At 42.6% G+C, this 24,674-nt stretch overlaps 1 protein-coding gene across 2 annotated transcripts in view; it reads right to left on the reverse strand.

The window, feature by feature from the left end:
• KDM4C (lysine demethylase 4C) overlaps positions 1-24,674 on the reverse strand; it is a 418,437-nt gene that overhangs the window by 341,071 nt on the left and 52,692 nt on the right. For both annotated transcript variants that reach the window (XM_075596483.1, XM_075596492.1), the window contains exon 5: positions 11,707-11,900. In XM_075596483.1, the coding sequence (XP_075452598.1) occupies positions 11,707-11,900 (194 nt within the window). The remainder of the gene's footprint in view (positions 1-11,706; positions 11,901-24,674) is intronic.

Below are 24,674 nucleotides of genomic sequence, written 5' to 3' on the forward strand. Positions count from 1 at the left end.
GAGGAAGGAGATGGCAGACTGGGGTAATATACCGGGGTGGACCAATAGGAGGAAGAGGTGGAGCGGGGGGGTGCCCGAGCAGGCCCAGGGATAGGCTCCGGTGCCTAGAGGGGGAGCCAGCCAGATGAGTGGTGGAGATTGCCCTGTGTCCTGCGGCAGGTGAGAGGCGGAGCCAGGCGTGTGGGAGGCCGGACAAGAGGATTGGGTGCGTGCGCGCCCTGTAAGGCTCCCACGCGCGCCCCGTAAGCATGCGGGTGGGGACGGCGTGTACTGCAGGGGAGAGGAGCGGCGCCCGACCGGAGCAGGTAAGGAGCCTGCGGGGAGGGCACACGGCGTGTGCGATGATGCAGGGAGCCGAAGCAGCGGGGACCCGCCGTAAGGAGCGCGTCCCCCGATCCCCTACACTTCCTCTGAGTTATACAAATGAGCATTATCAGATGATGGAGCACCCCAAAATACAATGCGTCTGGACTATCATACCAATAATTCTCAAAAGCAATGTTTTACGAATAAGAGGAGGGACTGAGAAAGTTGAGACAATGACATTAAAGAGGGGTCTGAAGGCAACAGCACAGATCTCAGCAGCCATTTTGGCAGATTATCCTTGTCAGCCATTTTGTCTTGTTTGCTCTAATTCTTGTCTTCATTCATTTTGTTATGTGCCCTTTGTCGCCCATTTTGTAATGTGCTGTTTTCTGTGAAGCAAGCTTGTATGTGTGAACGTGTGAAGCAGAGACTGGAATGTTGCGCTCCCAGCAGATTCTCTGGATCCTTAAAATGTATTTAAAACCGGAGACAGAACATAAAACACAGACAGAGCTCAGTGCACATCCAGTGAAACTCATACACGGTACAGTGCCTAAATATATACAGCTAAACCCCGTTATAACGCGGGTCTCGGGGTCCACCCCGAGACCACCGCGTTACTAACGGGGTCGCGGAAAAAAAATGGCCGCCGCGCTTTAGCGCATATTCATCCCGCGGGACAGGAGATGGGAGCGGGCATGTCCCTCCGCTCCCCGCTTCCCCCTGTCACCGCGGGACAGCCCGCGGGGCAGGAGATGGGAGCGGGGATGTCCCTCCTGTCCCCGCTTCCCTTTGTCACCGCGGGACAGGCCGCGGGGCAGGAGATGGGAGCGGGGATGTCCCTCCTGTCCCCGCTTCCCCCTGTCACCGCGGGACAGGCCGCGGGGCAGGAGATGGGAGCGGGGATGTCCCTCCTGTCCCCGCTTCCCCCTGTCACCGCGGGACAGGCCGCGGGGCAGGAGATGGGAGCGGGGATGTCCCTCCTGTCCCCGCTTCCCCCTGTCACCGAGGGACAGGCCGCGGGGCAGGAGATGGGAGCGGGGATGTCCCTCAGGTCGCCGCTTACCTCAGATCCCGCTGCCTGCATGGAGGTGGTAGCGGGGGGTTTCTTCTCCCCACCGCTGTCCCGGTGCTCCCGCTGCCTGCGCGGGAGGAGGGGGGGGAGCGGGTGGTGGTGCTGGTCGCGGCCTTTCCTCTGCTCCGACCCCACCCCCCGACTGTGTAGAGTGAGAGAGTGTGTGTGTGTATGTATTTATGGGAGAGAAAGTGTGTGTGTGTGTATATGGGTGTGTGTATGTGGGTGTGAGTGTGTGTAAGTGTCTGTGAGTGTGTGTAAGTGTGTGTGAGTGTGTGTGAGTGTCTGTAAGTGTCTGTAAGTGTCTGTGAGTGTGTGTGAGTGTCTGTAAGTGTCTGTGAGTGTCTAAGTGTGTGTAAGTGTGTGTGAGTGTGTGTGAGTGTGTGTGAGTGTGTGTAAGTGTGTGTGAGTGTGTGTGAGTGTCTGTAAGTGTGTGTGAGTGTGTGTAAGTGTGTGTGAGTGTGTGTAAGTGTGTGTGAGTGTGTGTGAGTGTCTGTAAGTGTCTGTAAGTGTCTGTGAGTGTGTGTGAGTGTCTGTAAGTGTCTGTGAGTGTCTAAGTGTGTGTAAGTGTGTGTGAGTGTGTGTGAGTGTGTGTGAGTGTGTGTAAGTGTGTGTGAGTGTGTGTGAGTGTCTGTGAGTGTGTGTAAGTGTGCGTGGGTGTGTGTGAGTGTGTGTGAGTGTGTGTGAGTGTGTGTGAGTGTGCGTGAGTGTGCGTAAGTGTGTGTGAGTGTCTGTGAGTATCTGTAAGTGTGTGTGAGTGTCTGTGAGTGTGTGTGAGTGTGTGTGAGTGTCTGTAAGTGTGTGTGAGTGTGTGTGAGTGTCTGTGAGTGTGTGTGAGTGTCTGTAAGTGTCTGTAAGTGTGTGAGTGTGTGTAAGTGTGTGTAAGTGTGTGTGAGTGTGTGTGAGTGTATGTAAGTGTGTGTGTGTGAGTGTGAGTGAGTGTGCGTGAGTGTGCGTAAGTGTGTGTTTAAAACATCAACAGTAGAATGAAAAATACAGAAAATGCACAATCGTACAGTATTAACACATTTATTGATGCATTGAACAATAAAGTACTGTATTTAAAACACCAATTGTCGTGTTGTTCATTTCTCATAAATACTGTACTGTAAATAAAGTACTGAACACACACAAAACACATACAGGACTGTACTGTACACTGTAGTATGCACTGTAAATACAGCACATACTGAAAACCGTGTAATGCACTCTGTGCTCATGTAACAACTGTACAAAACAAAACATTCTGAACTGAACATACTGTAATAAAACCAGCTGGAGATTACACTTGAAAAAACCTATCAAGTGTTGTCTGTTTCAGTGCTTCTCTTTTCTTTTTTTTCACGATTTCAATGATTCTTTTTAATTGTAGGATTGTTATATAATTGACGTTTTCTGACTCTAGAAATTGAAGTCCTGTTTGTAATCCCACCAGCGCCTCAGTGATCTTTGGTGGCGGTTCTGGTTCCTCATCCTCATCGTCTTCTGTAATATCCAGATCAGTATTTTCACTTGTAAGGCTTTGTATGATTTCCGAGTCCGCCATATGTTCATGAGTAGGACAGCTGCTGTCCCCATCGACCCAAGAGTCAATTGTAGCCCCACTTTCCGTATCAATGAACGGTTCCATGACTCGTTCGGCATTGGCAATTTCCTGCTCTGTGAGGCCTTCGTTCACATAGTTTGTAAGTAACTGATTTGCGGCGGCGACTTCTTCCTCCGTAAACCCCTCAAAATCAGCATCGTCCTCACTGTCACTGGCGAGTTCGGCGTCAGCCGGCACAGGACGTGCACCTGTTATGTTTCGCCAACATTTCGCAATGCACATTTGTGTGACCGCTTCCCAAGCTTCGCCACCAATATAAAAAACTTCTTTTAGATTCATTTTCTTTAAAAATGATATAACAGAATCTTCACTTGTGATTATTCGATGTATCATTGTTTTCCGAAAGTTCATCTTAAAGGTTGCAATAATGCCTTGATCAAGCGGCTGTATTTTGGATGTCGTGTTCTTGGGCAAGTAGCTGACCCTTATTTTTCCATCTCGGCTTATTAGGCTATCGGCCGGGGGATGTGCAGGGCAGTTGTCAAGTAACAACAACGCTTTTGTATCCAGGCTTTGTTGACGTAAGTATTTACGGACCTCTGGTACAAACTGTTGATGAAACCACCTTTCGAAAATACTGGCAGTCATCCAGGCATTTCTGCTAAAGTCATACGCAAAAGGCATAGTACCCATGTTCACATGGTGGAAGCACCGCGGCGACTTAAACTTGCCAATACAAAGTGGCTTCAGTTTGTGATTTCCAGATTGGTTCACACAAAAAAGTACAGTCACTCTGTCTTTCATTTGTTTAAAGCCTTGTTTACGCTGTTCGTCATTCTTACAGGCCAGAGTGGTATTCGGTAGCATTTTGAAACACAGTCCGGTCTCATCGCAGTTATAAACCTGTTCTGCGGTATAGCCACCATCTTCAATTATCTCTTGAAGTTGGGCAGGGTACGAGCATGCAGCTTCATCGTCAGCTGACCGTATCTCTCCTGATATAGCGGTTTTAGTTATTCCATGTCGCCTTTTAAAGCGATCTAGCCATCCACTACTTGCCGCGAAGGAGGTTGAAGCATTGCCGTGAAGTTGGCTGTGAAACTTTTTGGCTTGCGTTTGCAGATGGGGTCCAGACAGAGGTATGCCTTCGGATCTTTCTTGGACAAACCACTGAAAAACAGCTTTATCCAACTGGCTGTCTTTAGGTTCATGCAAACGATTACGCTTCAGTCCATCGTCTGTTTCCATGGATTTTACTGCATCACGAAGTTTCTCCTCCTCCTTTTTCCATCCGCGAACTGTAGACTCATTCAGTCCTAGGTCTCTAGCCACCTTGGTTTGCGTGACTCCAGATTTTATTCTGTCAAGCGCAGCAATTTTTTCTTTGACGGTAAACCTCTTACGTTTGGTTGAAGTTTCCGCCATTTCTTCCTGCCTGGGGTCTTCACTTTTTTCTTAGTGTTGAAAACCTGAGGCTTTTAACAACTGATCTGGAGGGCTTAAGTACAGTACCTGAGTACAGTATGTATTTTACCAGCTCTCAGACAGCACAGTGTGTTGTATGATTAAAATGGCTGAGGGGTCAGAGGTGTGTGTACGTGTCACTTTATTAATGTACAATGTTTGATTATACAGTACAGTATTTTTTTTTTATTATACAGGGTACAGTATATGTGATCACTTCATTTGTGTTAATTTTTATTCAATTTTTAATAGTTTTAACAAACTTTAATGTTATGTTTGTGCAACTTTAACTGGTGTAAAATGACCCCGCGCACGGCGAACGTGAGGGGTGCCTGCTTTGGAGACAGGTAAGCAGTCTCCGGAAGACCGCTAACCCCCCCCCCCCCCGCCGCAGCACAGGGCCCTCGCGTATGTGTAAGTGTCTGTGAGTGTGTGTAAGTGTCTGAGTGTGTGTGTAAGTAAGTGTAAGAGCCGGAGCGGGAGGTGGGAGGTTTGACAGGGAGGGGGGGGCGTGGCTTGAGCGGAGGGACCCGCTACTCTCCCCCCCCTCCCTCCACGGACTGCAGGAGGGAGATGCTACTCTCCCCCCCCCCTCCCTACACGGGCTGCAGGAGGGAGCTGCTACTCTCCCCCCCCTCCCCGGACTGCAGGAGGGAGCTGCTACTCTCCCCCCACTCCCTCCACTGGCTGCAGGAGGGACCCGCTACTCTCCCCCCCCCCTCCCTCCACGGACTCGGGCTGGAGCACTCATACATACACACACACACACACACACACACACACACACACACACACACACACACACACACACACACACACACACACACACAGGCACTCACGCACTCATACACACACACGCGCGCACACACATGCAGGCACTCACGCACTCACACACACACACACACACAGACAGGCACTCACACACACAGACCGCTAACCCCCCCCCCCCCCCCGCCGCAGTACAGGGCCCGCCGTAGCCGCAGCGCAGGGCCCCGCCACCCCCCCAACCCCCACAGCACAATGACTTCCCACCCCCTTAACTTTGTGAAACAAAAGTCACAAGACGTTGTACAGGCAAAATACTGTACATCTGTTAAAGTGCAGTTGTCTGTTTATTTCTATATAATAATTGTGTGCAGTGTGTGTGCAGTGTGTGTGCAGTGTGTGCAGTGTGAGCAATGAGCAGTGTGTGTGCAGTGTGTCCAATGAGCAGTGTGTGTGCAGTGTGCAGTGTGTGTGCAGTGTGTCCAATGAGCAGTGTGTGTGCAGTGTGCAGTGTGTGTGCAGTGTGTCCAATGAGCAGTGTGTGTGCAGTGTGTCAGTGTGTCAGTGTGTGCAGTGTGAGCAATGAGCAGTGTGTGTGCAGTGTGTGTGCAGTGTGTGTGCAGTGTGTGTGCAGTGTGTGTGCAGTGTGTGTGCAGTGTGTGTGCAGTGTGTGTGCAGTGTGTGTGCAGTGTGTGTGCAGTGTGTGTGCAGTGTGTGCAATGAGCAGTGTGTGTGCAGTGTGTGTGCAGTGTGTGTGCAGTGTGAGCAATGAGCAGTGTGTGTGCAGTGTGCAGTGTGTGTGCAGTGTGTCAGTGTGTCAGTGTGTGCAGTGTGAGCAATGAGCAGTGTGCAGTGTGTGTGCAGTGTGTGTGCAGTGTGTGTGCAGTGTGTCAGTGTGTGCAGTGTGAGCAATGAGCAGTGTGTGTGCAGTGTGCAGTGTGTGTGCAGTGTGTGCAGTGTGTCAGTGTGAGCAATGTGCAGTGTGTGTGCAGTGTGCAGTGTGTGTGCAGTGTGTGTGCAGTGTGTCAGTGTGTCAGTGTGTGTGCAGTGTGAGCAGTGTGTGTGCAGTGTGCAGTGTGTGTGCAGTGTGTCAGTGTGAGCAATGAGCAGTGTGTGTGCAGTGTGCAGTGTGTGTGCAGTGTGGCAGTGTAAGCAATGAGCAGTGTGTGTGCAGTGATTGTGTGCAGTGTGTGCAGTGTGCAAAAAAAAAATGTAAAAAAAAAAATTTTTTTTTTTTTTTTTTTTAAACGGGAGCCACGGGAAAACCGCGTTATAACCGCGTTATAACCGAATCGCGGTATAACGAGGCGCGTTATAACGGGGTTTAGCTGTATGTATAAATATCTATTAAATAAAATGGTCTTTTAGTTTAACATTTTGGCCAAATTGTTGTACGCCCCTGAGCCACTGCACGGCAGACCACATTCTCAAGGGTCCCTAACACTAATATAAATTCTTAATAACCTGTGCAATACCAGGAAGAATGATTTATAATAAATCTGTCAATATTAGTTGCATAGTTCTAAGTCTGATTGAAGCTTTTATTAACCTGTACATTACCAGGAAAAGCACACTGTATTAGATTTGTCACAATCATACTGCAAGCAAGTTCCCCTGAGAGTGGGAGATGCTATGGAGTGAGCAAGCTTCAATTAGGAAGGAGGTTGCCACCCTCCAATCCTTAAAATGTAACAAGCTGCAAATGATGGGAGTGATGGGAGCTCAAAGGGAGTATGATAAAAAGTGCAGACAATAATGAGGGACCTTGGTAGAATTAGCCGAAGTCTGAGATAAGCACAGCTTCTCACACTGTAACTACTATTGTCAGTTGAGAGGACAGATAAAACATCAATTCTCATGATTCACCCCCTGAAAGAATGTATAAACATGGAACCCCAGATACAGTATGTAGAGGAAAGATTACTGATATGGTATAATGATTTTTTTTGGCTGACATACACATTCATTTTGTTTTTTATTATGCATATATGTTATTTGTATGACGCACAAGCCATCCCAGAAAGGGACGTGAGCTTTAGTTTTTAGGGTATAAATGTATCTCATACCGTATTACCTATCAGAGAGCTGTGATTATAAGCCAATCCTGTGTGCACCTGTTACACAAATAAACTTGCTTGTTATTCTGTGAAAATTAACCATCAGATTGTATAATTTATTCACGCTTTTACACAATATATAATATTCAATAGTTATAATGCAGAGATGACATGCAAGCAGTAGTTAAATAGTTCAGAATTAAATAATTTAGATTGTAATCCTTTCCTTAGAATAAAAACTGTGGACCTTATGGAATGAAATCTCCTTTAAATTTGTTGCACACAAGGCAAGCAGTTTCATCAATTTACTGAAACAATATCATGTCTGTTTGTAAGACAAACAAAATGATACCTACTGTATGTGTTGTAGCATATATTCAAAGTTTGACTGTCATACCGACATGTGCTTTGAACAGAATTATAGTGTGCATTTCTTCATAAATATTTATCAAATAGACCTGATAAAAACAGACAAGTTAACACTGCATTATGTCAAGTAATACCCTTTTGTTGGGATTGGCAAATTCAGATGAATGCGGTTTGTCATCTTTTTACACCTTTCCTGATGTGTTTTTTGTTTCTTTTACATATTTTATCCATTCTTGACGCATAAGATGTGTATTATGTTCATAATTTACAGAAACTAATGTTTTCCATGAAGTAATATAAAAATAGTTGTTTTTTAGATCACAAAAACATTTACATTTACTTAAAAAATAGAAATACTAAAACATTTGTCTTAGCCAAAACTGTGTCAAGATCCCAGGTTTAATACATTTTTTTAAATCACATACAAAAGTTCACTAACATCTGGTAAGGTTTGTGCACTTTGATCTCGCGTTAATGGTCATTGATTTGAATAGCACCTAAAGCAGGTTTGCAGTGCGTTAACACTTACGGGAGGGTTTTGACTGCAGTAATAAATCAATAAAATATCCGCAGTTAAGTCAGTAATTTTCTAAGTGTGTCTCATCCAAAAATCGAATTACTGTATATTGCTTTGGCACCATTAAATGTTCGATGTTGAACCACTGGCATGATTGTTTTTTTCACACTATACATGTTAGCATCGGTCTTCTGACATCTCTGACCCTTCCAACCGTGGGATGTGCCTAGAGTAGCCTGCGGGCTTCAGAAAGACGTGAATGTTGACGAACCTTTGAGTCATCACTTGGTATATAATTGTGCTCGACAAACCCACTCGCCCGCGGCGAGTTGAAATTACCAGCTGGCAAGTTTGGTAGGACTGAGGACGACCACGGAAACGGAGCAGCAGAGGATGTGAATGGCGCTGTGGAAGAAAAGTGACGAGGACCACGGCAGCGGAGTAAAGGAGGAAAAAAGCGTGCAACAGAAGAGAACTGCGGACCATGTCAGCGCAGCAGGAGCAGCACAGGACGACTGCTGTGGGAAGAGCACACCTAGTCGGCAGACAACGGAAGTCTAAAGATGAGAGGGCACCTGGAGAGGGGGGAGGAAACTGGAAGAGGCCGCGGCGTCCATCGCACACATTCAGTCACACAAACCGGAGCCAACGGCAGCCACACAAAGGGAGTGAGGGAGCCTGCAGTGGCCCGGCACAAACATGCTGTGTCCGGCAGGGATCAGCCGGCCACCTGAGCTGAGGGGGGACATGGACCACTGAGGAGCCACCTCCCCACTACCTACTAGGCCCTTGTTATTACCTTCGCTCTGACACCGGTTCCAGCCTCCCTGTGCAGACACAGGCAGCGTGAGACCTGTCCACCTGCCCGATTGTCCCCTGCATGAGCTCCGCTATATATTTTATTTTAACAATAGTGCCCAATATTCATACTGCAATTACCCACATTTTCACACTACCAAGAACTTTCCCTGTCTATGTCCTGAGGTTCAGCCCAACCTTAATGACTTGCTGTTTCTTGTGCATTACTTCACGGTGCTGCCCCCGTGGGTTCTTCTACTAAGGATTCTGTGAGCCCCTACTCGACGAATCCGCAGGACTACCAGAAATGGATTCAGGGGGCCTCTCCCTCCATTAATCATGGAGGTGGCAGTATCATGGCGGAGAGGCTTTACTCTGTTTCAAGTCCGTTCATATCTGGCAGACTACATGGACCTTAACACTAGTTATGTGATCGAGCCTGCGATGGCTAGCACATAACTCAACTGGAGGACAGCCAGTAAGAACCGGTGATCTTTGATCAACAGGGTAGATAAACACTTACTTTAATCTACTAAACGTACCTCTTAATTGCCATTTTTTAAGCCTTTTAAAAGTTCATATTCTTGGTTGGGGTGTCATCCATGTGATAATATTTTAAGGTGTATGAGAGAGTAATATGCAACTTATATTACCTATCCTCTGCACACATAAATGCTTCATCAATTCCTAAACTAAAAAAAATAATCTATACGCATTCTCCCATAATACCTCCACTACCAAAGATGTAAGCTATCTGTCCCCTTTCTACCATGCCATTTCCGTCTTGGAATAGAACAGAGTGTTGTAACATCTGGTAATGTGTCCTCAATCGTTTTTTGGCACGAACGTAATTTGCATAGGAACATGACAAGCACTTTTCAACCATGGTCATGTGTGTTTGTGTGAGAAACACAGAAACCTTTGAAAAGATTCCCTAGTTCACATCCTTAACTCTTTGTTCCTGCAAGTCCCTCTAATTTTTGCTTTTAGCCTAGTTTTGATACAAGATATAAATCTAAATATATGTATATGTATATATAAAGACCCAACGGCACATGTCACATCTTGAAAATGTGTTCCCACAGCAGGCAGGATGCACAGCACTATGTAGAGCTATTTCAAAATAATTTTACAGTTGAATAAAATCTAAGACTCGCCTACAGGAATGTTTTCTCAAGCATATGTACATCAGTTGAATTTTTCAGATGAGAAATCAATAGATAGAACACACCGTGGATGTAGAGTGTCGTTCGGGTGAGGAAATATCAAGAGAATTTGATGCCTGTCTTGTACAATACTGATGAAAATAAAGAACCAAGACAAAGCAATGTTCGCAAAAATATGCTCTGCAGAGCTAAACTTTACAAAGTAAATGTGAAGGCAGCAGCCTAGAAATAAGTGACCGGCTCTAACTCATTGATGCGAACAATGCAGCAGACACTGCCAAGTATTATGTTTTACTCTTGTCTCAGTGCAGTACTGACTGTGTGGTGACAATTCAGTAATGTTCTATTCTGTACATCTTCAGCTCCAGCCTATGCTTTAACATGTGAAACTTTCAGCATGTAATGTTGAGTGCATACCCACAATCCTCAACTGAATCTCTCACTTTTCTGTGTTGCTTTTACGTGCAATAGAATGAGTAAACTTTATTTCAGTCAATTCATCCTTATTTATAGTGTGGTTATTGTTGGCACTACATCACATTGATTACCACAAAACAACAGCCAATAACATACACACAAATCTACGACGACATATTTATTGGTCAACTAGCTATTTAATATGCAACGCAAGTTTATTATGCTTAATAGAGAGCCTTTATTGCTCAGAGTTTCTCACGGAGATGGTAATGATGTCGCTTATTTTTCAGCACAAATGTTAGCTTGAAGGGAATCTTGTTTCTCCCATTAAGAAACTAAATCTTAAATTCATAGGTTTTTAATTAGGAAATAAGACAAATATCCTCAACCAAATGATTCCTGAACAGTATTATATGGCTCAAATAAGGTGAGGTCATAGGCTGTTCCATGCCAGAACTCAATGAATGAGGATATCAGTACACTTTCAACTTAGAGCAACATACCCGGCTGCTTATTTTTTTGTGTGAGTTTGTTTGTTTTATACAGGACGGTAAACTGGAGTTTTTTTTTATAACAGACCCTCGCTATTTTCAACTCTGAAGTCCCAACTGTTCCCGAGATACTTTATATCTCACTTGAGAGGAAACAAAATGGCCACCAAACCTAGGGCCAATAGGAAGACATCAACATTGGCGGCTTCCTTATTTGATGACCATTTAAACTTCCTGACAAAAACAAATAAATACTGGTAACTTCATATGCAACTAATCTCGGGACCGAAGAGCTAAAAAGAAATTGCACAGTATATAGCTCCAGAAGACCCCTGGTTTCCATGCTGTAATTGAGGGATTACTTAGGTGGGGAATGTTCCTTAAAAGCCTGAGACACTAATGTAATCTTAACCTGGTTTCCCCACAGACAGGGGGAACCGAACTTTGCAATATCCAGCTGCAAGGAAAATGGCTGCATGCAGCCACTGCAGGGCAGTGGAAAATGCACTTTCAAGGAGAAGGCAAATTTAACCACAACTCTAAGGGCAGTGTAATTCATCCTGGTTTGCTATACAGTCCAGTATTAAGGGGAAAAACAAAGGGGCAAGTATATGGGTCTACAACAAAGGGGTGTTTGTTTGTGTAAAACATATCTGGATCTTAATTTCAAGAACCTAATTTATGGAAAGGTTATGCGTGGACCTCTATACTTACAGTATACACAGTGTAACTTACCAAGACTTGGGCTCTCCAAAGTGGAGGTAGTTGATGCTGTAGAGATCCATGTCTTCTGTATGCCACGCAAATGTGGTTTTCCACATACCAAAGTAGAGGTAAGGAGTGTTGACGCCTTCAATGGAGATCCCACACTCCTCCCCAACAACATCCAGTATCGTGTCCAGGCGGGAAATGTTCCATTCATCAATCTCCTAGGACAATGGTAATTAAAATTAAGTTATTAAACGATACCTTCCATATAAAAGTCCAAGTACTGTAATTATTAAAAATATATATTCTATAGCACTGACCATGTACGCATTGCTGTACATAAAACAAATTTGCAGCCAAAATGAGTACCTGCCCTGTAAAATGTCTAATCTAATTTTGGTGAATAACGGTACAGAGAAATGGGGTGAACTGCCCGAGGTCACAAGGAACCAACACCAGGATTCAAACAAGGCACTCTGCTTCAAAGTGAGTGCCTTAACTTATTGAGCCTCTCCTTCAGCCTATAGAAGTAATATCAGAAAAGCAAAGTACAGCACGGAGGGGAAGAAACGCTTAATGTACAGTATTCATTTTCCAGCACTGCAAGTTCAATGACAATGCTTCAGGCCACTGCCTATCAGCGTACTCAAGGCTACACGAACAGCTGGTAAATCCCTCTAGTGATATAAAATATGTGATGTTTTAGATAAAAAGGTATAATTAATGTTGAACCAGATAAGTTCAGTAACAAGTGACTGGTTGCTTGAATGTACAGTCGTGTAAGGTTGGATACGGTTTGCCATGACATTTATCACACGCTGAGACACCTACAATCTACTACCTGACCTTTTAGAAATCACAGAAGGTTTCTTATCTCAGAAAATGAATTGTAGGGCATGCAGCGAACATATCAATATTGCAATCCCCAAAGTAGGGCACATGGCGTGAAACTATTCTCTCTTTTTACCTCATCCGACACAAGATAGCACTTGCATCACAAATGTATTCAAATCCAAGCATAAAAACAAAGGATTATTTTTTTTTTGGATTAATTTAAAATGCAACTGCCCTTTTTTTCATATGTTAAATAAATGCTATTAAAACAGACGTGCCAGAACTTTCCAAAAGCAAATGGTAATTCTATGCATACAGTATGTGTAAAACATGTTCCAAAACTGCCTTGACTAATTTGAATACTTTATTGAATTATACAATTAAAGGCTTCTGAAAGAGGTGATCTGACAATGTTTTGAAAATTGAAGTCTGTACTGAATAGAGAAAAAAAAAAAAAAACACGAGAGAAAACATTCTTTATACTGTACATGAAATACACAGATGCTGGTTACGCAATTCGGGCAATTTCTTGTCTGACTTCCGTAACTACGGATGCTTTCGGAGTCCCTATTGAGAATTTTGGCATGCAAAGTCTATACACATAAAATAACACTGACCATATCCTTTTCTCAACCACAACACAAGGCCAACAACCATAACTCTGCATACTACACACATTTTCAAATTGCTACATTTTTTTCAGCAATTTAGGAAAAAAACATGATTTGGATGTACTTTGTATGTACATGTGGTTCCAAATACTTAAATAAAATAAGTAATTATATAGTAACACATAAGAAAAACAGAGTTGGGAACTTATTATAACAATCGCACACCTGGTGGGGGGAAAAAAAGGAACCAATGTCAAAATCAATTAGGAGAAATATGACAAACCAAAATAGCGCTCTCGCTATTAATGGGAACTAGAGTCTGGCAAAAAAAAAAAACTGTGGGACATGCATCAAGAAAATGCAGCCTGTGCAGCTATAGAGCTTATTATGATTCAGAACCGCACCAGAATGTTGAAAAGATCAGCGTTTCAAAAGTTTTACATGCATAGGAGCAGACGAAGTTCTATTATATTCTTCTGGCTTCAGCTGTAGCAGAATCCTCACACACTTTCAAAAAGAGCTTTGAAGGAGTTGGTATGAATAAATATAACAAATTACAATAAAAACAATAATAGTGTCTGCATCTGTTAGTTATCCCCTTAACCTCATGAAACGGGGGTGGAAACGGTTTCTTGTCTTTTCAAACAGATATCCTAAACTAATTTGAGACAGTTTTTTCAAACTGCAGTTTATTAGTTTGTGCTTTTGTTCAATACGGTATATACCCACTAGAGGGGGCAGGAACAAGATAGATGGGGAGCCTTTAACAAATCCAGTAACTACTATTTGGGCACAAAAAATAAAAACAGATAGGAGTGTTTAACTGTCTGAATGTGACGTTCTGCCCCAATATCTAACATTTGCATGTAGCAAAACTATCCAAAAGGTTTAAAAGAATAGCAATAATGCTTTACAAAATGTGACTGCTTCTTAACAGATACTCTATAGCAGGGGTGCGCAAAGTTAACTTCCTGCACCCCCCCATCTGGTCTCCTCCCAGTGCTCCCTTCCCCCCACCCTGCTCGTCATGTGAAGTCACGTTGCCATGGCACCACGACGTCACAGCGTCATTTGTCGCCGGGTTACCATGGCAACATGTTGCCGAAGACACCAGCAAGCCAGCTGAATCCAGGTAGGATAAAGTTACAGAGGCCTCGCGCTGTCCCCCGGCATTTAAATGAAATGCCTTGGGGGAAAGTGCAGAAACTCTGTAACTGCAGCGCCCCATCCCCCCCATCCCCCCCGGAAAATACACACACCCCCAGTTTGTGCACCCCTGCTCTATAGTACATGCAAACAAGAGTTTTAAAGCGGCAAATCCCCCCCCCACCCGCATAATGCATATAATAGCATCGTGTGCCAAGCAGGTCCTGCCCTTTTTAAATAAATTTAAAAAAAAAGGTAAACTTGTTCACAAATCAGGATTTTCTAGCTTGACGTTACCATCGTAACCTTTACAATTAATTGGGTCTGGGGAGAGCTCCATTTTAACCTCCCTGACACTTAACATTCCAACTGCTTATATCTCCTGAACAGAGCATCAGATTACAAAAATAAAAAACAGCCTCATTTTTAGCGATTGCAACAGTTTGGGACCCTAGCTTTTAGATTTAGATAAATGCTTGGAAAATTAAAAAAGGTATTGTAGAGTGACATCTGCTACGCAAATACAGTGCTTTCATTGAATAGATTTGATTATAAAAAATGAACAATGAAAAGTCGCCTTTGGGTTTTTTACCTTAAGAAAACGCTTTTACAAGCATTACTGATCATTAATTGTGCAAGAGCACCACCTGGTGGGTGACATATGATAGGAATATGGTGAAACGTCCAAAGTTAAGTATTACAACTATTAAAAAGCTGCCAAAATACAAGTATGTAAACGTTCAGTACAAAAAAAAAATCAACAGACTGTATGATGTTATATACAGAAAATAGACAAAGCACCTTATTTCAGCTAGTAAGGTGCGCTAACAAAGTTGAGTAAATCCGCTCCATGGTCACTTGGCATTAACTGCCAGCTCATGTTTGACAGACTACTTCATAAAAACTTCAGTTGTAGCTGAAATGTGTGCAATATTAAGATGTAGCAGGTTTCACGGTTCTCTCAAGCGTAATATGTTTGTAAATACTGTGAGAGACTGCGCCAACACGGTCTCTGAATCCTATGGAAATTGTGATATTTAGAGTTACACTGGGATATGTTGTGTGTTATCTGGGGCAAGTGTCACATCTGTATATACAAGAAACAATTCTCTGTGGAATGTTCTGGGATATGAAATTATGACCTGGAGCCGTGATTCTCAAAGCTCTCATCAAAGACGACTGGCCACATCAAGTTTGAATACACACACGGAATATGAATAAGCTGTTGGTTGCCCCAAAAACCTGGCATGGCTTAGAACCTCAAGGAAAGGTTTGAGAACCACCGATCCATATGGAAACACAAACTGAACCATTACATGGATATTAGGTAAATTCCCTTTAACTTGGCATAATATTTCTTAATATTACATACATACAACTTAAACAAGTGTGGTGAAACCTATCCTAAGCTTCATTTTGCAAAGCCAGTATAGCCAACCCCACACTGATGGAGACCCATTAAGGTTGAAACGACTGCCTGTGGGTGGGTTTACTGGCTACGCATCTTAACCCAGGCTGTGCTCAAAGCTGTGACCATGCAGCAAGCATAAGCTTACAGGGGACCATGTCATATGGTTTTAAAGCAAAAGGTGGCACTGTGTGCTCATTTGCATATCATTTCCCAGAATCCCTTGCTGCAGTGGAAGCACTGTATGCTGGGGATAATGGTGAAAGGCAGGGTTGCAGACCTGCCTAAGACGTGAATGTGCTCACATGTGATCTTTTTATTTGACACACACACACACACACACGTTGAACAGGAGGGAAGAGGAAGATAACAGTGATCGGGTGGATGCTGCTGACCTGGGGAGCCACAGGTCACTGCTCCATTAGGGGCCACCACACCGCTGGGCATGGGACAGTTGTCCCAGCTCTCCCCACTGGCAGTTGCGGAAACCCTGAGGTTTGCCCGCGGGACAGACGTTGAAAAGCATTGCTCTAGGGATACAGTTGCTTCAGGTAACAGGCCAGTGTATGATCAGCACCTGTCAGAACCAGAATTGGTCCTGGACATCCCTGACCCAATGCACTGTTAATAAGCAGATACTAATAGACTATGTAACCCAATTCTGCTTTGTCTCATTGTAGGTCAGTATTACATTGCCCCTGTAAACTCTGCTTCTTAGGGGTTAATCTACCTGGCTAAATAAGTAGTTACATGTGCCCTGTCTAAAGTGAAGATAGTCACAGCAAATGAAGACTTAAGCCTTTATATATAGTTACATAGTAGATGAGTTTGGGAAAAAAAAATAAAAAAGACACGCGTCCATCAAGTTTAACCTATGCTAAATTTAGACGACAGATGCCTATATTCGTACTTATAGTATATTGATCCAAAGGAAGGCCAACAAAAAACCCAGTGAAATATCATCCATTGATATCTCATAAGGGGAAAAATAAATTCCTTCCCGACTCAAAGAATTAGCAAATCAGATTATTCCCTGGATCAACATCCTTCCCATGTTTACTTATTTGGTATATCCATGTATACCTTTCCTTTCTAAAAAGATGTCAACTTTTTTTTAGCAAATACATTGTATCTGCCATCACAGTCTCCATGGGCAATGAATTCCACGTTTTAACTGCCCTTACTGTAAAGAAGCCTTTCCTGTGTTGCTATTCAAATCTCCTTTCCTACAACATTAAAGGATGTACTGCCCTTGGGATGAATAGTGCTTTTGAAAGCTCCTTGTACTGTCCCAAATATATTTGTATATGTTATCATATCCCCTCTTAGACGCCTCTTTTCTAATGTAAAATAATCTAAGGAGCTAACCTCTCATAACAGACGGTCCATCCCCTTTATTAATTTGGTGGCTCTTCTCTGCCCTCGCTCTAGTTCCATGTCTTTTCTAAGGAGTGGTGATCAAAATTGTACATATTCAAGGTGTAGTCTTACTAATGCATTATGAAAGGGGCATAATTATGTTTTCTTCCCTTCCATCCATTGCTCGATTAATGTAAGATAAGATCTTGTTTGCCTTTGGATCTACTGCATGACTTTGGGCATCATTTCTAATCTGCTGTCTACAAGCACTCCTAAATCCTTCTCCATCAAGGATTCCCCCAATTTATCCCCATTTCATTTTTAAGTCGCCTGTTTATTCTTGCTCCCAAATGCATAACCTTATATTTATCTGTATTAACCCTCATCTGCCATTTACCTCCCCAAGTTTCCAGTCTCTCCAAGTCCTTCTGGAGAGAAATTACATCCTGCTCTGTTTTTACTACCTTACACAATTTAGTATCATCAAAGATGGAGACTTTGCTCTCTATGACAACCTCAAGGTCATTAATAAACAAGTTAAAAAGCAGGGGTCCCAGTACCGGTCCTTGAGGTACTCCACTCAACCTGAAAAAGTTCCATTTAGGACAACTCTGTTGTCTATCCTTCAACCAGTTTTCAAGCCAGACGCAAATATTTTTTGACGGCGTCCAATATGCTTTATTTTGTACCCTAACCTCTTGTTGAACTTTATCAAAAGCCTTTGCAAAATCAAAGTAGACCACATCAACTGCATTACCCTGCTCTAAATTCCTTGTTACCTCCTCAAAAAAAAACAAATAAGGTTAGTTTGGCATGATCTATCCTTCATAAAGCCATGCTGACTATTACTAATAATTTTGTTTTCCATTAGGTATTCCTGATTATCCCGTATTAAACCTTCTAGTAGCTTCCCCACAATTGAAGTCGGGCTTAAAGGTCTGTAATTCCCTGGTTGTGATCTAGCTCCCTTTTTAAATACAGGCACCACGTCTGCTTTACGCCAATCTTGTGGTACTGAGCCTATGGAAATGGAGTCCTTGAATATTAAATATAATGGTTTCGCTATTACTGAACTTCACTCCTTGAGAACTCTTGGATGTGTGCCATCGTGGCCAGGTACCTTACTTACTTTAATTTTATCAAGCCGCCTATGAACTTCTTCCTAATATAACCAATTGTTCATAAATATAGCAGTTGTGGCTTCCTCCTGAGGTACTGTTATTGCAATTGATTCTTCCCTAGTAAACAGAGTAGATGAAGGAGAGAAAGGACCCAATTTAGCACTCGAGTTCACACTCTGTGGTGTTTAGTGATTGAATTAAAAACATGATCTTTATTAAACAACATATAAAAAAAAGGTCCAACGACGTACTGAAGGTGAGTTGATCCTAAATATAGAAAGCCATATTGGCTCTGGATCAAAAAAGTTAATATGTGCCAGATGGTTTTAATAAACCACTGGTACTGTTGCAACACAGTGATCCTAATGCGAACCTGTGTAGTAGGTGATTGAAACAGGGGTGTCCGGGTAAGTACTGGGATTGCAGGTCACAGTATCATAGTAATTCTGTATAAGATGTGACCCAACTGATAAACATAAAAACAAATATACCATGTATATCAGTATTGGTATTGCTTGATCAGCTATGCTTCTCTGTGATAGTTAGTATGCCCCTATCAGTGACACATGACCTGAGGTAACCCTCTGGATATTGTACTCCTGGGTGTATATACCTGTGTTAACCAGCGTGGTTCTAGTCAGAGAGTGATATCCTGGCTATGGTTGTAACAATAGGTCAGTATCCCAGTGTGGGAGACACTGATAGTAGGGGCAGGTAGGTAACTCTTTTAATAAGGGTTTTTAAACAGAGAGCTGCGTGATTGTAGAAGCTGAAGTGAACCTCACGGATGTGCAGCAGCACACCAACGCGTCAGAGCAGCTATGGTGTACTGCAGGTGAGGTTCACTTCAGCTTCTACAATCACGCAGCTCTCTGTTTAAAAACCCTTATTAAAAGAGTTACCTACCTGCCCCTACTATCAGTGTCTCCCACACTGGGATACTGACCTATTGTTACAACCATAGCCAGGATATCACTCTCTGACTAGAACCACGCTGGTTAACACAGGTATATACACCCAGGAGTACAATATCCAGAGGGTTACCTCAGGTCATGTGTCACTGATAGGGGCATACTAACTATCACAGAGAAGCATAGCTGATCAAGCAATACCAATACTGATATACATGGTATATTTGTTTTTATGTTTATCAGTTGGGTCACATCTTATACAGAATTACTATGATACTGTGACCTGCAATCCCAGTACTTACCCGGACACCCCTGTTTCAATCACCTACTACACAGGTTCGCATTAGGATCACTGTGTCGCAACAGTACCAGTGGTTTATTAAAACCATCTGGCACATATTAACTTTTTTGATCCAGAGCCAATATGGCTTTCTATATTTAGGATCAACTCACCTTCAGTACGTCGTTGGACCTTTTTTTTATATGTTGTTTAATAAAGATCATGTTTTTAATTCAATCACTAAACACCACAGAGTGTGAACTCGAGTGCTAAATTGGGTCCTTTCTCTCCTTTATCTACTACAGTTTATACCCAAAGCACCGTTCATAATACCACTTCATTTAGGCTGTAGCAGGGGTTCCCCTACTGTCTCTACTAGTAAACAGAGGCAAAGAATTTGTTTAATACCTCTGCTTTTTCTTTATCTCCAATAATCTGCCTGCCCATCTCACACTGAAAGGGTCCTATATTTTCTTTTCCGATTTGTTATTAAAAGGCACTCAAAGAACTTTTTAGGGTTGATCTTATTTTCAATTGCAATCCTTTTTTCATTATCCATTTTTGCTAATTTGATTGCCCTTTTGCATATTTTTGTTACATTCCTTATAATTCTGATATGATGCTTCCGTCCCTTCTGACTATAAGAATCTAAACGCCTGCCTCTTCTTTTCCATTTCCTCCCCTACCTGTTTATTTAGCCACCTTGGTTTTGACTTACAGCTCAACCCCCTTATAACGCTGTGCTTGGGGTCCAAAGAATCACACTGCGCTATAAGCAGATCGCGTTAGAAATAATGTACAATTGTATGCATTAAACAAACTATTTAAGACACCAATAATAGTGTTGTAAAGTATTCATAAATATACGAAAATTGGGAGCCACGCTTACATCGCATTTTAAGCGGATTTGCGTTATAACGGGGTTGAGCTGTATTTCTTTTATATTTATTACAAAACAGTATACACTAAAGTGTGTTTTTCTAACAATGTTTTGAAGACTGCCCATTTGTCGTCTACATTTTTCCCTGCAATAACATCATCCCAGTGTATTACTTATAGATTAGACCTCAGTTTATTAAAATCTGCCTTTAAGTTTAAGGTCTTTGTTGAACCCAAGTAATCTATTGTTTGATTATTTATTTCAAAAGAGACCATGTTATGATCACTGTTACCCAAATGTTCCCGGAATATTTATTACTTCTACATTGTTTGATATGACCAAATCCAGTATTGCCCATCTACTGGTTGGTTCACCATTAATTTGGGTCATATACTTGTCTTTAAGCAGCCCCAAAAATGTTTCCTTTTGTTGTAATGCTAAATCTCATTGCCCCAGTCTTTGTCTGGATAATTAAAATCACCCCTTACGTAAACATGACCTAAGTTTTGATGCCGTCTCCATTTGCAAGTATCCCAGTAATTGTGACGATCTGCTTTAAAGCAGCAATTCGACAGTACCCAAGTTTTTTTTCTTTGTTTTACAGCACTGGAACCGGGGGAGAGGGGGGTGTCAAACTGCATTATTTGTTAGCTCTGGGGAAACCCGGTTCTCAAGATACTTACTGATGTTAAAACTCTCTCCAGGAAATTCAAAATTACCCCCAAATCTTGCAGACAAATTCGGAAGCTACATCATCATCTGTTATGGCTTTCTAATGGGCACCTGTTTAAATTCTGGAATAGTTTCCGGAGTAACTTCCTGGTTAAGTACTGTATCTTGGTAACCCAGATCTAAGAATTACACAGGTCAGCATTAAAGGATCTCCCGGTTTCAATGTTATTATTACAAAAAGAAAACAAAAAAACAAAAAGGGATTATTCAATTAGGATTGCTGCTTTAAAGTTACAACTTTGTATTTGCTCCACTAAAAGTTTTGCTACTTCCTACACAACTTTAACTCTGTCAATTACGCAAATGTAATCTGTAAAAAATATATAGAAGTACATTAAAAAATGAAGGGTACTTGCAGGTGCTGAAACTCAATGGTGAAATCCATAAAAATTAAGCAAAAAGAGTAGCACTCAAAAAAAGTGGTCGTGGTTAATATTTATTCATCTAATACTGGATGAACAAATAGTAACCACTATTTTTGGAGTGCTACTCTTTCTGCTTCAACTTTAATCTTTACCATCTGTTGAGGGTAGCGCCCACACCCTCAAACTGGATTGAGAGTGTACTTAAGGTTCATACCAACCCGCTTCTAATAAAAATACCCTAGCCTTAAAGAGAACTACATACAGTTATAACACTGGTTTCCCCCTAGTAACCACTACAGATTTCAGCCATATACCGCCGAACAAGGGTGCAAATCGCGGGACCCCCTCTGCTCACTGGCAGGTTTTTAAGTCGGGCCGAGTGCAATCTGGATTTTGTGGGAATATGTGCACTCTGTATGGAGCGAAATCTTTTCCCTGCACCACCCAGCCGGCTCTTCCCCTCTCTTCACAACCCCCCCCCCCCCCCCTCCCCTTACCTTGGCTCCGGCGTCATGACGTCACCTCGCAGTATCATTTCACGCCGCGTCTACAGGAGCAAGATAAGTGAGGTTTAAAGAGGCCTTCGCCACTTCCCCGGCACTTAATTGAAGTACCTTCGGGAAGCGCGCGGGTCTCTAGACCCCGTAGATAATCTCACAGTTTGCACACTGCTGGTCTACGGTTCTCGGGCCCCCCATTATTATGTTTTGGGGGTGTTTTTGTGTCGCACGAGGTGGGCTAAAATCTATTTTTGTATCTCTGGGGCCCGGAGCTCCTAAGAAACACGTCTACTTCATTAGACAGTTGGCCACGCACCCCTGCCCAAAACAATTTTTAATGATTATTTAAATGGACTGAGAATTCTTTGGTTGCTACAGCAACCACTTAGAAAGTCATATCCACTTCCTCTTTTGAAAAAGACTCGCTCACACCTTTATGAGCTCTGCACTGTGGCAACAAAATATCACAAACAGATCTGTTGCTATATTTCAAACAGCAGACTGTATTACTCTAAAGCTGTAACAATAATGTGTTACACTTCGTAATATGTTACATATCAGCAGTAGTATTTCACTGACTGCAGGATAGTCAGAAGGCGGCCATTATGTTAGGCCCATAATCAGGATTTTTACAAAATTTATAACAGGAGCACCAAACGATTGCCAGTTTATGCAATAATGTAATATTATACATTGTCACATGCTTTACATATAAAAATAAGAAAAAAAGGGGGAACATAGTATTGCTGCTTTAAAGCAGGACGCCCTGCTAACTTCCTCCTCCCTTCTTTTTTACATAGATACACACACAGGTTTGGAACCAGGGAGTGGGGGTTCTACAGAGCTGTACCGTGTTATTTTAAGCTCTGGGGACCCCCTAGTTCACCAGATACAACCAGTAGGAAGTTACATTGAATGTTGTTGCAGCTTTTTATTGGCCCAAGATGAGGCAGTCATTATGTTTCCCTCAGATATTTAAAACAAACAAATAGAGCGGGAGGTATTTCGGAACTGCGGGTCCCAAGATCCGAAAATAGCGTGGTTTGCTCCTCCTGCAAATCATGATCATGTGGCGATTAAATTATCTGCTGCAGACTCCTATTGGTCCACATGACAGGGGATTTCATAGCAGGAAGTACCAGAACCCCCTTCACTGATAAGTATCTTGGAAACATGGGGTTCCCCCCGGAGTTTAAATTAATGCGGCTCAGCTCCGGAGAAACGCTTGCTTCCATCCTAATAATTTATTTTATTAAAGGGATGGTCGCAGGGGAGAGTTTTTTTTTTTTTAGAGAGAGAGGCCATGCAAATTAACGCCTTGAATGTTTATGATGTAGCCACAACATCATGGGGTCTGGCACCCCGATGGCCCTATGACTTAGTGGCTATATTATGAGCTTTCATGGCAGTTTCCATGGGGAGATCACATTCCGCACTCCTTTGGAGCGATGAGCACGATCCAGCTGGCAGAGGGAATGGGGAAGAAAATTCTTGTGGTTCCGTTCCCGTCATCCGAGAAGCAGTCACGTGATCACAATGTACCAGTGGGCTGTGGCACACTGGTACAGCACCCAACGGGTTAAATGCTCAAGTATGTATGTGAGGAGTATACCAACCATAAGCAATGTGAAGCACATCGCAAATTGCATACGTGAAGAAGAAGAGGTGTCAGGTGTCAAGATCTTCTATTTCTTTTCCATAGTTCAACTGATCGATCTACTACTGAAGTAGTCATTTTATATTCAAGATACTTAAAATAACAGTGTACAAATGTTTGTAATAGCTCCTCTACAAAATAGACCAGCTTCAGGTCATCATCTCGACAGCTTTTATAACGAGCTTAGCATATTACACAGATTGGAGGAATGGAAAATGGCTCGTAGGCCTCGAGACTGATGGGGTTGCTTCAGTAATCGTTGCACTTAATGGATTAGCATAAGTAATATCAAAAGGATGCTGACACCTAGTAACAGTACCTTATGTCACTCATAAGCGGCAATTAAACATTTTATAGTCTGTTGCAGATGTACCATTTGTTGATAAAGTTGATAGTGTAATCGTGTATCACCTTTTACATTTTAGCACCATTCCAGTGAAAAGCAGAATAAACTGCAAAAGCTTGCTTTGAGAAATACTTAAAGCTGCAAAAATTATATACAATTAGGTAGCAAGCAAACAAAGTGGGTACCATGAGAGCTTCAGTAGTAAACTGGGTTTTGTTGGTATCACCATTCGTACCTCAGGCAACAAAAGGGAATGTAGAAGTGTGAAGGTAGGGGGTAACCAGGCTCTCAAATAAAGCTGTCGGGCATAATTGTATGAGGGTCAGAAGCAGCAGACATGTCTCTATACAACGCGTCTAGACGCAAGTAGACTCTGTTGTGCGGTTTTGTTCTCCATCTCCAACTATGACCAGTTACAATATGGCATTATAACCCATCATTGGTAAAACATAAGGAAGATCTATTTGGCAGTTATAAGCAAGAGGGGAATCAGAATCGCATGTCATGTACTGCATCTTGTACAGGCTTTTGGATTCATACCCCCATCTACTCGGTTACTTTTATGAAGATCCTTTCACTGCAGTATGAGAGCATTGGCAACATTTAGACTCCGAGTATATGTTTGCTGCTACATCCATACCACTGCAAGTTAACTTGCTTCTGAGCAATTTTTTTTAAAAGGGGCAGTCTGAATCACCTGTGTTAAGTCTTATACAGACAGCCCGATTCATACCCGTGTGTGTATTGTATGTCTTTATTTATATAGCGCCATTAATGTACATAGCGCTTCACAGTAGTAATACACGTGGTAATCAAATAAATAACAGATAATATAAATAACAGAT

Source organism: Ascaphus truei, chromosome 1 (genome assembly GCF_040206685.1).
Source record: "Ascaphus truei isolate aAscTru1 chromosome 1, aAscTru1.hap1, whole genome shotgun sequence".
Lineage (NCBI taxonomy): Eukaryota > Metazoa > Chordata > Amphibia > Anura > Ascaphidae > Ascaphus > Ascaphus truei.